The 16,681-nt window shown below is 42.2% G+C and overlaps 3 protein-coding genes across 3 annotated transcripts; 1 reads left to right on the top strand and 2 right to left on the bottom strand.

The window, feature by feature from the left end:
* Positions 1 to 311: 311 nt before the first annotated feature.
* Positions 312 to 3,618, bottom strand: tubb4bl (tubulin, beta 4B class IVb-like). Its single transcript, XM_061089450.1, has 4 exons — positions 3,517 to 3,618; positions 2,548 to 2,656; positions 1,688 to 1,798; positions 312 to 1,596 (listed from the first exon to the last, which is right to left on the bottom strand). Exons 1-4 carry the CDS (start codon positions 3,571 to 3,573, stop codon positions 539 to 541), a joined length of 1,335 nt encoding a protein of 444 aa, XP_060945433.1. The 5' UTR covers positions 3,574 to 3,618; the 3' UTR covers positions 312 to 538.
* A 4,559-nt stretch (positions 3,619 to 8,177) lies between these two features.
* LOC133023768 (nuclear factor 7, brain) lies at positions 8,178 to 11,156 on the top strand. Its single transcript, XM_061090837.1, has 6 exons — positions 8,178 to 8,570; positions 8,770 to 8,865; positions 8,945 to 9,175; positions 9,258 to 9,280; positions 10,325 to 10,443; positions 10,535 to 11,156. Exons 1-6 carry the CDS (start codon positions 8,178 to 8,180, stop codon positions 11,071 to 11,073), a joined length of 1,401 nt encoding a protein of 466 aa, XP_060946820.1. The 3' UTR covers positions 11,074 to 11,156.
* A 2,706-nt stretch (positions 11,157 to 13,862) lies between these two features.
* LOC133023743 (G-protein coupled receptor 183-like) lies at positions 13,863 to 14,816 on the bottom strand. Its single transcript, XM_061090804.1, has one exon. It carries the CDS (start codon positions 14,814 to 14,816, stop codon positions 13,863 to 13,865), a length of 954 nt encoding a protein of 317 aa, XP_060946787.1.
* Between the last annotated feature and the right edge of the window lie 1,865 nt (positions 14,817 to 16,681).

Genomic DNA, 16,681 nt, shown 5'->3' on the forward strand with positions numbered 1-16,681 from the left:
TGTTTCCTGACCTCACCCAGGTTAACGATTGCTCTCCTTTAATTTAAATTAAATATTCATATTGTGACCTTGTAACCAGGGCGGATGTGACTCAGGAGGTAGAGGGGGTCGTCCATTCATTTGGAGGGTCGGTGGTTCGATGCGAGTCTCCCACATTCCAGGCGTCTAAGAAGCTCCTCCCACGTCCCAGATTTGTCAGAACAGGCACAGTCAGATCACATACCAGATAAAACAATAAAAATCTCAGATGCAATAAAATGTGCCTTTTCATCAGGTTTTATTCAAGGCTTCACAGTAAAAATTCCCCTGTGGCTGAATTTATCAAGGCAATGACAGGACAGATGTAAGGATGTTAATAATTCAACAAACATAAACTTATGAATCAAGAAATTCACTAGTAGCATTAATGTCTAACACTGGAGCGGTCTAGATGGTGTCTGTTTTTCAGTGCAGCTGGATGGGGAGGGATGAGAGGGGCGGAGTTTGTGGATATGGGTGTGGTGAAGTGATGTTTGGTAGCTGGGTGGGCGGGAGGTTTTTAAGCGCCCTCCTCCTCCCCATCTTCCTCAAACTCGCCCTCCTCGGTGGTGGCGTCCTGGTACTGCTGGTACTCGGACACCAGGTCGTTCATGTTGCTCTCGGCCTCGGTGAACTCCATCTCGTCCATGCCCTCTCCGGTGTACCAGTGGAGGAAGGCCTTACGACGGAACATGGCGGTGAACTGCTCGGAGATGCGCTTGAACAGCTCCTGGATGGCCGTGCTGTTGCCGATGAAAGTGGCCGCCATTTTGAGGCCGCGGGGCGGGATGTCACAGACGGCGGTCTTCACATTGTTTGGGATCCATTCAACGAAGTAGCTGCTGTTCTTGTTCTGCACGTTCAACATCTGCTCGTCCACCTCCTTCATGGACATGCGGCCCCGGAACACCGCAGCTACGGTGAGGTAGCGGCCGTGGCGCGGGTCGCAGGCGGCCATCATGTTCTTGGCGTCGAACATCTGCTGGGTGAGCTCAGGCACGGACAGGGCGCGGTACTGCTGGCTCCCCCTGCTGGTGAGGGGGGCGAAGCCCGGCATGAAGAAGTGGAGGCGGGGGAAGGGCACCATGTTGACGGCCAGTTTACGGAGATCGGCGTTGAGCTGCCCGGGGAAACGCAGGCAGGTGGTCACTCCGCTCATGGTGGCCGACACCAGGTGGTTGAGATCTCCGTAGGTGGGCGTGGTGAGCTTCAGCGTGCGGAAGCAGATGTCGTACAGAGCTTCATTGTCGATGCAGTAGGTCTCGTCAGTGTTCTCCACCAGCTGGTGCACGGACAGGGTGGCGTTGTAGGGCTCCACCACCGTGTCCGACACCTTAGGAGAGGGCACCACGCTGAAGGTGTTCATGATCCGGTCGGGGTACTCTTCACGGATTTTGCTGATGAGCAGCGTGCCCATGCCGGAGCCGGTGCCCCCCCCCAGGGAGTGGGTGAGCTGGAAGCCCTGCAGGCAGTCGCAGCCCTCGGCCTCTTTCCTCACAACCTCCATGACCGAGTCCACCAGCTCGGCTCCCTCGGTGTAGTGGCCCTTGGCCCAGTTGTTCCCGGCTCCACTCTGGCCTACAGACAGAGAGGATTGCAATTTACTGAGATGATGTTCGAATCACCGGCAGCCCAAAAAATTCATCGTAGCTAAATTCCCACAGCTCACCGAAGACAAAGTTGTCAGGTCTGAAGATCTGCCCGAAGGGACCGGACCGGACTGAGTCCATGGTTCCAGGCTCCAGGTCCACGAGGACGGCTCGGGGGACGTACTTTCCTCCTGGAAGGAATCAACTGAGTCATTCTCATCCAGCTCAGTGCAAGAAATACAAACCACACACGTGGATGAAAATCATCAAACCAGTGGGGAAGCTGGAGAGATGAGCTCATAGATGGATGGATGGATGGATAGATAGAGGGATGGATGGATAGATGGATAGATAGATAGATAGATAGATAGATAGATAGATAGATAGATAGATAGATAGATAGATAGATAGATAGATAGATAGATAGATAGATAGATAGATAGATAGATAGATAGATAGATAGATAGATAGATAGATAGATAGATAGATAGATAGATAGATAGCTGGATGGATAGATAGATAGATAGATAGATAGATAGATAGATAGATAGATAGATAGATAGATAGATAGATAGATAGATAGATAGATAGATAGATAGATAGATAGATAGATAGATAGATAGATAGATAGATAGATAGATTACTTTATTCATCCCTGAAGGGAAATTAAGTCGTCATAGCAGCAGGTATATTTGAATACAATAAAATACAATACAATACAATAAAATAAAAAATATTGAGGTAGAAAGAATAAAAACAGAAACACAAGATAAATAGGTAGATAAGGTGCAGTGGCAAGATGATGGTAAAAGTACTGATGATATGATGGTAATGTTATTGTTACACAGTATATAAGAATAGTACAGTATATATAGCATATAATATAACATAATATATATTTATATATGATTTCCTGTGTGCGTGTTGCACTGGATCCTACCTGAGGCCTCATTGTAGTAAACGCTGATCCTGTCCAGCTGCAGGTCGCTGTCTCCGTGGTAGGAGCCGGTGGGATCGATGCCGTGCTCATCACTGATCACCTCCCAGAACTGAGGGAGAAGAATAGGCGTGGCAGAGGGAGAGGGAGAGAGAGAGGGAGAGGGAGAGGGAGAGGCCGGTGTTTATTCAGACCAGGCTTGATACGAATAATTGAACATGTTGAAAATACACAAAAACACAACACAACCCCTGAAACAGCAACTATATTTAAACCTGCTCGGCTGAACACAGGTCACAAGTGCAGTGCATTAGTCTGAAAGGCAAAGTGTCTCTGGTGTAATCGAGCAGATGGCAGTAAATCTGATCAGCAGCCGGTGCTTTGATGCTATTAGAGAACTCTGTATTCAACGAGCTCAAAAACACTAAATAATGGAGCCAATGTTAAAATACAACAATAGTGGATGTATTTCAAACAGGAGAAAAGAGCAGAAACTGGTTTGAAAAGAATCATAGGGAGATAATAGGTCCTACATGAGGTGGGGGAGGGGCGGCTGCTCCCATAGTCAGACAGTGAGGTGGCATTACTACTACAGCCGGTGCTTACGTAATCATCTGAAGCTCTTGACAAAGGGAGACGAATCAAATATCAATTTTATATGCAATGATCAAATTCAAATATTGTGCATCTCTTTCACGGATATTTTTTATCTATTACACAAATCAATGCACAACATCTATTTGGGGGTTTTGAGCCCTGCAAAGAAAATTCTTGAGCAAATAAGTATTGATTTAATTTGTTTTTATTAGTTTTAATAACAGGAAGATTTAATAAAACAAAGACACCGGGCTGTGCTTCTCTTTAGAGATTTCCAGGAGGATGGATTATAGGCGTGTCTGCATGGATGTGCTCTGCAGAATACTAAATAAAAAAGAGAAACAAAGCAGAGAAAGAGAAGAATCAGACAAATACCTTTGCTCCGATCTGGTTCCCGCACTGACCGGCTTGTAGGTGAACGATTTCCCGCATCTTGGTGATGTGTTGGCGAGGAGTCTTCGAGGAGGAGACGTGAGAGAGAATGAAGATCCACGGGGTGATCGCTCCTGCGCTCGGTTTTGTAGAGAGGACGAGATCCAGTCGTGGCAGCTGCAGCTCGTAGAGGCACTTCCGGTGTCACCAGAGACTGCCACTGGTACAGGCAGCTGCCTCTGGTGTCACACTGTCTGAGAGCAACTACAGCTGTCTGTGATTTATTCAAATAAATGTATTTATACTATCTCTATATATATATAACCGTTATATATACAGTTTCATCCCCCAGGCCATAAGACTTTTAAACTCCTGAACTGCAATAACTCCACCAAACCAGCACCCTGGAATATTTGCATATTTGCACCAGCACCATAACAAGCATATTTGAGTATTTGCACTACTGCACAAATTGAACATTCATCTGTAAAGATATATATTTAGATGTATATATTTTATTTTCTATTTTAAATTTTGCTATTCTATTTCATTGTTATTCTATTTTATTCTTCTTTATTCTATTTTATACTATTTCTATTTTTATTTTTTTTTTCGGGTTGAAATTACTGAGCATTGCTTAAAGAGAGTGTGTGACCCAAGCATTTCATTGACAGTGACTCCTTCATGTTATCTCTGTTCATTTGACAATAAAAATCTTGAATCTTGAACCATTTATATATTTATACATTTATATTTATATAGACATTGCATATTGCAATTTGACACTGCTCACTGTTTTGCTTTTTGCATTGTGCATTTCACCTTTTACTTCACTTTTTATATCTTTATATATTTTTATATAGATATATTTGTCTAAATAAAGGCTACCTTGTATAAATATTAGAAAAAGTGAGTAAATAAGAAGTAAATAGTGAGTAAATATATATTGTTTTTTATTATTATTATTGTTTTTCTTATGTGTGGTGTATTTATTGTGTTTTTATGTTTCTATATTCATTGTATGCACCAATAACCAGAGCAAATTCCAGGTAGGTGTAAACCTACTTGGCAATAAATACTTTCTGATTCTGATTCTGATTCTGATTCTGATGAAAGTTAATGAGTTGGTTTGTTAGCTCTCGGGGGGGTGGACTCTAAATGAATCAAGAAAAGCTCCACATCTATGTTCAAGGAGTCTCAGGTGTGGCACAGGCACAACTTATAAATAGTCAGTAGACAAAATAAAATAATTAACATGGCATGGACCCAAAAAATGCTTAAAACATCTTAACTTAAATTAGTTAAAAGAAAATGTTTTTGGGGAATAAATTGGCCGTATTTAAATACAGAACCTGCGTTGACAGAAAGTGGAAAATAATAAAACAGAAGTGATATCTCTGTATCTGTCTTTAAAAACCAGTGGCAGTTTCTATTGCCACCGGAAGTGCCTCTGCGAGTTGCAGCTGCCACGTTGTGAGCTTGCTGCCACGCCGGTTGTGTAGCTCCGCCTCCAGAAGCGTCTACTGGGCGGAATCGGTGGCGCAAATTGACGTCATCGCCATGGCAACCACAGACCGGAGGAGAGAAGGAGGAGGAACCAGTCATGGCGAGGAGGATCATCAGTGGATCAGCGGGACTCACACACAGCTCCACTGCGGCTGCGCAACTCTCACCACCGAGGTCAGTGTTGTGTAGTTTTGTCAGTGTTGCACATTGTGTTGCACATTGTGATGCACCATGACGTCATCACGTTACTTCAGCCACGGAGTGAAAGGACAAGAACCGACACGAGCAAAGTGAGTCAGCTTGAGTCTGAAGATGACTTCTGTGCTGACGGTTCTCATCGAGGTTGTGTTGGTGCCAAGAGGTCTGCATGTTGTTCGGTATCTTGCACAAATCAATGCACAACTTCTATTTGGGGGTTTTGAGCTTTGCAAAGAAAATTCTTGAGCAAATAAGTATTGATATAATTTGTTTTTATTAGTTTTTTAATAGCAGGAAGATTTAATAAAACAAAGACACCGGGCTGTGCTTCTCTTTAGAGATTTCCAAGAGGATGGATTATAGGCGTGTCTGCATGGATGTGCTCTGCAGAATACTAAATTAAAAAAGAAACAAAGCAGAGAAAGAGAAGAATTAGACAAATACCTTTGCTCCGATCTCCACAATTTCCCGCATCTTGCTAATCATCACGTTACTGAAGCCACGGAGTGAAAGGACAAGAACAGACACGAGTAAAATGAGTCAGCTTGAGTCTGAAGATGTCTTCTGTGCTGACGGTTCTCATCGAGGTTGTGTTGGTGCCAAGAGGTTCGATGTGGTTCGGTATCTCGCCCAAGGACACTTCGACACATGGAATGAGGGAGGCCTGGATCCAACCACAGACCCTCCAAATGAATGGACGACCCACTCCACCTCCTTAATTTAAATGCAAGAGAAAATGATAAAACAACCAGGATTTGCAGCCACATATAGACCCCAGATGTGCTTTACATTGTGTAATATTAGTTTTGTAGTAGGGTGAGAGGTGGGGTGCACGTTGGACAGGTCATAGGGTCGCAGGGCCCACATACGGAGACACACAACTCTCATACCTGCAGTACATTCAATTTAGAGTCTCCAATTACTCTGACCTGCCTGTCTTTGAACTGTGGGAGAAAGCTGGAGAAGCTGGAGAACATCCCCACAGAAAGACCAAAGCCAAACCAGGATTCAAACCAAAAACCCTATTGCCATGAGGTGAAAATAACTCAGTAGAGCCCATTCCTTCCCACCAGTTCCCCTATGGAATCACATTTAAATTCATTAGATCCATATATTTATTTGGATCTGCACCAAATGTCACACACTCAGCAGGTTTTTATTCTTCATCAAGATCCATGAATTATTCTTTGAGACATCAAGGAAAATGTTGAAAACACCCTGTCTCACAATGTTAGGGAAAGAGAATACAAATCTAGATCGTCAACAAAATTGATTGAGTTCTTTCTTGACCCAAACTGCATCCGTCCTCCAGGTTTTGTGTCTATTTCTTTTGCGCACGCCTCTGACAGACAGACAGATAAACCAGATTCATTCTCCACCCTAACGACTTAAAGCTAGTTTTCACCTCTGAGTCAAGAACAAACCTAAAATTAGATCCACCCAAAAAACACGTAACAATCAAAATAAGAACCTGCTTCCACACTTCTTCTGATGGTGAGACTAAAAAGTTCCCTGTATCCTTTCATCTATTTTTGGCTGCAACATATTCAATACTTTGCTTTTTCACAGATCTTTTTCCAGAAGAAAAGAAACATGTTCCTCTGGTTCCTTATTTTGTATGCAAGTAAATACTCAAGATAAACACAGTGACATATGTGGTGTGACAAAACACTAAGAGGACTCAAGCGCAGAACACACAGGGATGTTTAAACAATCTATTATTTAAAGTTAGTGTACTATTTGACAAATATTCAACAAAACAGTTAATCAAAATGTTCAGAACATTGTGGATTTAAAGTGATTGAAGTGTTTTAAGCATGTGGTGAGAAAATTCATGAGTAAAGGATTTTTAAATGTTAGTATTGTATCAATATAAATTAATAATGACATATATATCATCACATATATATTTATCATAATATATAAATAAATATATGTAAATATAATCACATGTTCATAAAATCCCCTATAATGCAATCTTACAGATTGTGAGTGAATTTCGAGTTGATAAAAATTAAATAAATGAAAAAACTTAATAGATAAAGGGATGGGCTGACAAGACAAGACACGCGTGTGTTCCTCTTAACATGATCTGTTAAATGTTACATTTAGAAACTGCAGAATCCCTTTTTAGAAAAGTGTGTCTTCTACTTTGGCTCAGTCATTTAACGTAATACTATAAACCATAGTCTGGCAATGATGACTCATCAGTCCATGAGAGTGGTTCCCTGTAATTATAAAGATTATATTCTTGACCTGAAAAATGAGTTCAGAGTGTTCTGTTGAAGGCTGTGACGAAACCTGTGTCTGCTCGGAGCTGGTTTATCCAGTTCAGGTGGAACCTCACCTCCTGGAGTCAGACCCACGGCTGGAGAGTGTGTGTCTGCAGCAGAGTTACACTCACACTTACACTCACTGATGCAAACAATCAGCTGCAGCTTTCTGTTTCCACCCAAACACATCCTTTGTTTAAATGGTCATCGGCCAAACCTGTTGGAATCCATAAACACCCAGAGGGGGGGGGGGGGGGGGGGGTTGTCAGTGTGCAGCCCCCCCCCGAGCTGTTGACACGGACGTCAACACTGAAACATTCACGTTCGTATCCAGAATGATCGCATTCCCAAACATGCACCAAGTCACTGACCAGTTTTGAAGCACTCCAAAAAACAGCTGACCAATGGGGTTTCAGTTCCTGTTCCCGTGCTCCGCCACATTCAGTGAGTGTCACGCTGCCACATGATTTAAGTTACTCCCACCGAAGTCATGACAGGAAAACCAAGAGCACTTAGTGAGGAACAATAGAGAGGTGGCTGGTGCGTGAGAGGCTCTCGAGAGGCAAGTTCTGACGAGGAGGAACTCTCTGTGTGTGTTGTGGTGCAATAGAGGAATCGTTCAGGGCGTCTGCTGCTGTGAACCGAGGATTCACTTTAACTGTACATGACCACGGGGGGGGGGCGATCATGTCCCTGCCGGAGGACGACCTGACGTGTCCCGTGTGCTGCGACATCTTCACCGACCCGGTGCTGCTGTCATGCAGCCACAGCTTCTGCAGGACGTGTCTGAAGCGCTGCTGGGAGACGTGCTCACGAGAGTGTCCCGTGTGCAGGAAGAGAGCCGCCAAGGCCGCCCCCCCCACCAACCTGGCCCTGAAGAACGTGTGCCAGGCGGTGCTGCAGGTCCGGGGCCGGGCGTCCGTGGCGCTGGACGAGAGGACGAACTGCACGCTGCACGGGGAGAGGCTGAAGCTGTTCTGTCTGGTGGACCAGGAGGCCATCTGTGTGGTGTGTCAGGCGTCCAAACTTCACAAGAGCCACGACTGCTCGCCGGTGGAAGAGGCCGTGCTGGAGTGTAAGGTAAGAGAATTGTTCAACTGCTCAACTCAATGTTGTGTTGGCTCACATGAAGTTTCTACAGTTACACCTACAGGCAGAATGCTGCTCCACAAGTCCGTCCTGATAATCCTCATGAATCCGCGCTGTTAACTTTCAGTGATCAATTACAGGCTGAAGATTTCCACGATACTTTCCCCTGATCTCTGTCTCACTTTTGCAGGATGAACTTGCTTTAACCCTCAAACTCTTGCAAGAGAAAGTGGAAAACCTCATAGAAATTCAGCGGACCTCCAAGGATATCTCAAAGTTCATCAAGGTACAGCTTGTGATGAGAGATTACCTATACATGTCTCATAGATACAGAAAAAAACAACATATTTTGCAATGATCTCTAGAATCAGGCGCTAGAAACGCAGAGACTGATCAGGAGCCATTTTGAGCAGCTGCGTGAGGAGCTCTGTCAGGAGGAGTCGGCCAGACTAGCTGCTGTGAAGCAAGAGGAAGAGGAGAAGATCACGGGGATGAAGGATAAGATCAAGGAACTGTCAGCTGAAGTGCTGTCCCTCACCGAGACCATCTCCGTCCTTCAGGAGCAGCTGCAGGAAGAGGACATGGTCCTGCTGAAGGTCGGCACACTCTTCTTCACTGAAGCGCTTTTTTAAAATTGTGTTTCCAAAAAACATCACCCTGTCTTCTTATTTTTTCCAGAATTTTAAAGCCACCAAGGACAGGTAGGTGAAAAGAACAAGTTTACACGCTTTCCTGCGTTTATAGATAGATAGATAGATAGATAGATAGATAGATAGAGAGATAGATAGATAGATAGATAGATAGATAGATAGATAGATAGATAGATAGATAGATAGATAGATAGATAGATAGATAGATAGATAGATAGATAGATAGATAGATAGATAGATAGATAGATAGATAGATAGATAGATAGATAGATAGATAGATAGATAGATAGATAGATAGATAGATAGATAGATAGATAGATAGATAGATAGATAGATAGATAGATAGATAGATAGATAGATAGATAGATAGATAGATAGATAGATAGATAGATAGATAGATAGATAGATAGATAGAGTACTTTATTCATCCCCGAAGGGAAATTAAGTCGTCATAGCAGCCGGTATATTTGAATACAATAAAATACAATACAATAGAATAAAATAAAAAATATTGAGGTAGAAAGAATAAAAACAGAAACACAAGATAAATAGGTAGATAAGGTGCATTGGCAAGATGATGGTAAAAGTACTGATGATATGATGGTCATGTTATTGTTAGACAGTATATAAAAATAGTACAGTATATATAGTATATAATATAACATAATATATATTTATATATGATAGTAATTATACCAATATAAAAGCAGTATATGGTAATAATGGCAGCAACAGTACATATAATAATAATAGTAATGGTGATATAATAATAGTAATTATAACATGTACACATGTATAAATATGTGTATATAGACTTATGTAAACAAGAATATACAGAGAGTATGATATGATATATAGTAGAGGTATAAATATAAGTATTTGACTATACAATAGGTAATATAATATACTATGAGTGTAAGAATATGTAGACAGAGTGTGCAAAAGACAATATTATTGTATAAAATGATATATAATATCAATATGGTTTATATGAACACATATCACATATGATGTGAAGTAAGTGTCTATGGAGCGGAGTGTGTTAGCTGTGACATTTTCTCAGCGTAGTAATATATAAATCTGCTGTCACGACAGAAGCGAAAGCAATGTGCTTGGTTCAGAAAACATGTCTGGATTACTGATTGACGTGACCAATCATCTGTGCAACCTCAAGTACAGAGTGTGGGAGAAGATGCTGGACCACATTGATTACAGTAAGTTTTTTCATTTAATTTTCCTCAGTGTAGGAAGCGTTAAAAGAGCAGAATTATAAATGGCCGTTGTTGCTCACTTCCTGTGTTGTAGCTCCAGTGACTTTGGACCCGAACTCAGCTCACCCCTGCCTCATCCTGTCCGACGGCCTCACTTCCCTCCACTATGTAAAGCACTCCGGCCGTTGCCCTGACAACCCAGAGCGCTTCCACATTAGCGCTGAAGTGGTCGCCATGACTCCGCTCGGGTCAGGAAGTCACCACTGGGTCGTGGAGACAGGAAGTAATCAGGACTGGCTTCTGGGCGTGGCCTCTCTGTCCGTGCCCAGGGACGCTGAGGTCTCCGCTCGGCCTGAAAACGGCTTCTGGACTTTGTGCTTCCGGGACGGAGAGTTCAGGGCGATGACCTCCCCCCCCACCACGCTGACACTCTCAAAGACGCCAAAACAAATCAAAGTGCACCTGGATTACAACAAGGGGACAGTGTCTTTTCTGGACCCTGCTGACAACACAGTCATTTGTGGATTCACCCACACGTTCACCGAAACTTTACTTCCATATTTTTACACACAGAGCAGTCATCCACTTAGAATAATGCCAGAGAAGGTTCTTGTCACAATGTTGCGTCAATAACTGACTGAATGAATAACTTGTTGTGTAAAAAAACACCACCTCAGGTCAGAGATGAGATGGTTTGTCATGGTAACAACAAGGAAAATATTCTTTATCCGAATCATTTAGCTGCTTCCAAAGCTTTGGCTCTAGTCGCCTCAGTTTGACATTTTGGGAAAGAGCTGGTCAGCCTCTTCCAAGGCTCCGCCCTACTTCACCTCTGATACGCCCTCATTAACATGTTATATTTAGGTTTTTTAAATAATATGAAGCACTTTTTAATAGCAGATTTCCAAAGTTGTGTGCACAAATAAAAACAGAGTAACGCAAAAAGACATGAAAAAGTGACAGTTAAGGAAAAGAAAAGAATAAAAGGGAAAACTGTATATATGTATGTAACAATAATAAAATAAAGAACAAGGGAACAAAAACTGAAGTGTAGGGACAGGAATCGGCAGGGAGCTCCCGATACGATACTATCACGATACTTAGGTGGCGATACGATATGTATTGCGATTCTGTAAGTATTGCGATTCGATATTACGATTTCCTGGGATTTCTGGAACTGGACCATCGAAAATGTTGAATCATACCTTCAAATACAACACAGTCAAATTCACTTAGAGCTTTACCAGTTTTATTTCAAATATTAACATTAACTTAACGACTGCCGGGCAGCCATTAGAGAAAAGAAATAAAAATGTTCCCTATTATTGTATAGCCCCTGTCAACTGCACACAAACTGACAGATTAAGAAATGTAAGCCACTTAAGCTACTTTTAAACAATAAATAAAAGGTAAATTAAATAGAATGGATAAAAGTTTACTTAAAATATAAACTTTGAAATAAACAAAAAGTAGGCTATTGTTGTTTGCATGTAGGCGATGCAAAGCTAGTGCTTGGGTCTGTTTAGATTCTTGTGCAAAAACAAGAGCTGCCTGTACCCTCCTGTAACATGAAAAACTGATTTAAAAGTGCTGTGCAGGATATTTTCTTACTTTCTGAGAGATCCGTGTTCGCCCAGTTTCCAGTCTTCATGCTAAACTAACATAAATTCACCTACACACTGTAGCTATGAGGATGAGGTATTGATATTCTGCATATTCCATATTAAGTTGGACTGGGATAGAGGAGAGTTTTCTTACCTGTCCAGCATCATGCACCATAATAAATGGAATTATATCATGCATGAAACACACATGCAAACCTGTTTCCCTGTTCCAGTGGGGACACTCATTGACATCACTACCATCACATATACATGCCTTACCAAAGTTTAACTTTTACACTTAGCCTAAAACTCAGGTGTTAACCCTCAGAAACCTGTCCCTACACACATGTGGGGACCTCAACCTTCAGAGTCCCCATGGATCAGTGTGTATTCAGGTTCAAGTCCCCACCAGGATATAAAAACTAACACACACATACACGCACATACCTCATTTGTGTATTTGGGTGGATGACATGACGCATGATTTTTCTGTAACTAAGTGTGAATGTCTATTTAGATGCATTTAACCACTTAAACAACACATGGATGTGATGCATATTATGGTACTTTGTTTTAAACTTAGGATTTTGTATGAAATATCTGTTATGTTTTGATTATATTTTAAGCCGAATACGCAAAATGTCCTGCGGTGTGACCGTAACATAGGTGAAGCATTAAACCTACATATTAACAAAATAAACCAGAAATATCTGGAGCAGGTAATAGCTGCCTTGGCATTATATTGTATATAATGACTTTATTAATATTAGGTTTTAATATGCACAAAACTAGTATATTAGTATTTACAGCAAAATAACTTTCGTAACACAAATAATTTCCTGTGGCGTGACATGGAAAATCAGATTTTTGAAACGGCAGTTACATGGACAACTATAGGGGTCCTTAGTTTATCCCACTACCAGGAAGCCCCCCAGATGTTGGAATGTACTGTGTATGTTGAAAGGTGACTGTTAACCTCTGATTAATTTCATAAATTTCACTCTTTCAATCAGAAAATGAATGTGTGATTTTTCGAATGTCCTGTAGTGTGACGGCTGTAGTTAAAAAATTGTTTAAAAAAAAGTGTAAACAAAAATTTCAAATTTTTTTTTTTTAAATTTAATTAAACATATTAAGGTTAAACTGTGTTATTCTTCAGTTAGCATAATAGCTAAGGTCAGTCTTGTATAGCAAATAACTCACAAGGATGAAAATGTCCTGCGGTGTGACGGCCGGTCACACCACAATGAAATTATACAAAAAATCAGAGGAACACTAGCAGTTTAAAAAAATTCAGCATTTGAACATTATAATTTCATAAAACTGTAATCCTCATTAGAACTTTATTAAAAAAATACTGTTTCACCCTTATTTGTCAACTACCCATTTGCATGTTTGGTTTTCCAGTTAAATTCCAACTTCATAAAGTAACACTTCACTGGTGAAAATGTGTTTTATTCTGGAGGGATTTAATATGGTACAGTTTATTAGTCTGTTTTGTACACAAGGTGGCGCCAAAGCCAAGCAAATATTTTTGAAGGATTTCCGTACAGTTGAGAGAGCAGCTTTGAAACCAACAAAGTTATTGTAATAAGAGAAAATAATTTTGAAGAACAAAATCAATTTATTAAACATAACATAAAAAAAGTATTTCCTTGTTTCTTCATAATTCCAGCATATGTTAAGATATATTTACATACTATTTGTTTCTAATAAAACCACTGCGCTGCATAAAAACACATTCAGTTCAAATGTAATCATTGAAGTACAGAGAAATGAAATCAATTACAATCTCTGTGTTTATTATTGTAACATATCTCAAGAGTTGAGGTTTGGCTCAGGTGTGACCTTGTTCTTCGCTGCGTTGACCCGGGAGCAACACTTCTTCACGCAGGCGTCGGAGAGGAAAGGAACCTTCTCCAGACGAGCCAGGTACACCAGCGGCTGGATGGTGCTGCTGATGTTGAGGAAGGCGAAGCCCACGGGCTGCACGTAGCAGCGGAACACATCGGGGGAGTAGTAGTCCTCGAAGGGGAACAGGGCCACAGGGGGCAGGTAGTTAAACACAATGATACACAGGATGGACAGCACCATCTTGAAGGCTTTCCTCTTCATAGGATGCATCTCATCTTTTCCTGCACTGCGGGATCTTTTCAGAGCCCACAGGATGCTCACGTTACACACAACCATCCAGGTAAAGGTTGCCAGGATCTCACCCGTGAACACCTTCTCGAAGTTGGGGAGGCCTCCCACGGTCTTAGCAGCCGAGTAGGCGAAGGTGAGGCAGAGCACCAGGACCGCGAGGCTCAGCCGGTACTTGATGTGCTTGAGCTGCCCAAACTGAATCGGCAAGAGCACGGCCACGAAGCGATCCAGGCAGATGCAGGACAGGAACAAGGGGCCGCTGGTGTCTTTCACGCCGTAGGAGAACTTGAGGGCGGACCACACCCCCTTGCTCTGCCAGTGGTAAAGGTTGATGAAGTGGAGGGGGGGCATGGTGCTGAAGTAGAAGTCCATGAAGGCCAGGCAGCCGAGGAACATGTCCGAGGTGGTGGGTTCTTTGCGATTGCGGATGAGGACTGCGAGGACAAGCAGGTTGGCAGGGATCCCGATGAAGAAGTTGATGCACTGGAGGGTGAGGTCGAAGAGGATGCCCTCCACCTGGTCATCGCAGCCATCGAACACACTGAAGGGTTTCACTGTGGCGTAGAGGTCAGCGGTGGTGTTGAGCTGAGGGAAGCGTGTCGGGGCAGAGGTCACGTTGTTCTCCATGTTCCTCCAACTGAGCAGACCAGGACTCTGAAGGGAGAACAACAAGAAGGTGGAAAGGTTTTACTGAATCACGCCCCTGAGCCGGAAGCAGCCGGAGACATTATGCTTCTCTTGTTGTCCGTCTTGTGAACTTGATATCTAAAGAATGCTTTGAGGGAATTGATTCAAATTTTGTGCTAATGTTCACTTGGAATAAAAACAGAATTGATTCGATCTTGGTAGTCTTAGGTCAAGCTTCTTGTGAAAGTGATATCTCAGGAACACCCCAAAAAATATATTCACTTAGACTCACAGATTAACTGGATTGAATTTGGTAGTCATGGTCGAGGTGGCCTCACAAAATATGTTTTTGGCGTCTTCAACATGATATCTCAAGTCTGCGTTTTGGAAATTTAAGTTTGACCAGTTCACACTTGGACTCAAATGTGAACTGATAAGTTTGATTATCTCATCCAAGCTCAGTGTCGAGGGAATTTCACCCGGACATATAACAAAGCTGTAAGAACTCACTGAATCAAACACCACACATACACAAGTTCTTAGGTTTTACCTGGATGGGAAGTCCGTACCTCTGAGTCGGTCCAGCCAACTTCAACGGTACTTCCCTAACACAGTGTATTTATTCACATAGCTCAGTATTACAACACATCATGCATGTTTTTTCAAATTTCTCGACAATTTCTTTGTCCTCGTGTCACTTATTTGGTAATACCACATTCTGCACGTAACAAAAACCACATCTATGGTTTCATAACCATAACAGACAGTTCCTTAAAAACAACTTCTAGCGAAGCACAGCAGTGGTTAGTCAAGCTACAGTTGCAATCAGAAATATTCAACCGCCCAAAGATTTTAAGGATTTATCAATTAAAGTTGACTTTGAGCAAGATTCTGCTTCGGATGACTTCTTTATGAGTTGAGTGATACAGAAAATAAACACGGAAAATGCATGATGTAGTATTTGTGTGTAGCAGTATATTTTGTTAAGATAGCCATGTCACAATAATTCAACCCCCATATAATATTGTTGTTTTAAAAGCTGTTTTTTTTGTCCTAAAGTGGAGTTGAAACATAATTAAGCCTTTGGGAACTCTTTACTGATCCTTAATCTGCTGCAGCTGTGATGCGTATATAACCCCCCCCCCCCATGAAGGTATTCAAGGTGAGTTGCAATCATGGGAAAGACAAAGGAGCGTTCATAAAAGCTGAGAGAGGAAATTATTTCATCACACCTGAAAGGCCTTGGGTAGAAGAAGATTTCCCCAAAAAATTATATTCCAAGAGACACGATTGGGATCATTATAGGGAAGTTTAAAACTTATGGAGCAGCTGCAAACCAGCCTGGCCATGGAAGAAAGTTCAACATTTCATCAAGGGCCCTCAGCAACTTAGTCAGAACAACTCAGATAAACTCTGTGTGACTGCAAGACACCGACAGGACGACCTGATGAAGGCTGGTACAAGCAACTATAAGACGTGCACTGAATAGAAAAGGACTCCATGGCCGGACTCCAAGACGCACTCAGCTCTTGACCACAAGGAACATCAAAAGTCGACTAGAATATGCCAGGAGGACTTTGGATAAGACTCCTGAGTTTTGGGCGACAGTTCTCTGGACTGATGAAACCAAACTGGAACTGTTTGGACGTATGGACCAGCGGTAGATCTGCCGTGGGAAAGGCTTCTGACCAGAGGAATACCATCCCCAAGGTCAAGCCTGATGGTGGGTCATTGATGATGTTGGGCTGTTTTTCTGCGGCAGGAACTAGGATCTGGATCGTGTACCTGGGATCATGGATTCACAGAAATACCAGGCCCTTTTAAAGAGGAATGTGATGCCTTCTGTTGACAAATTGAACCTTGGT

Source organism: Limanda limanda, chromosome 17 (genome assembly GCF_963576545.1).
Source record: "Limanda limanda chromosome 17, fLimLim1.1, whole genome shotgun sequence".
Classification (NCBI taxonomy): domain Eukaryota; kingdom Metazoa; phylum Chordata; class Actinopteri; order Pleuronectiformes; family Pleuronectidae; genus Limanda; species Limanda limanda.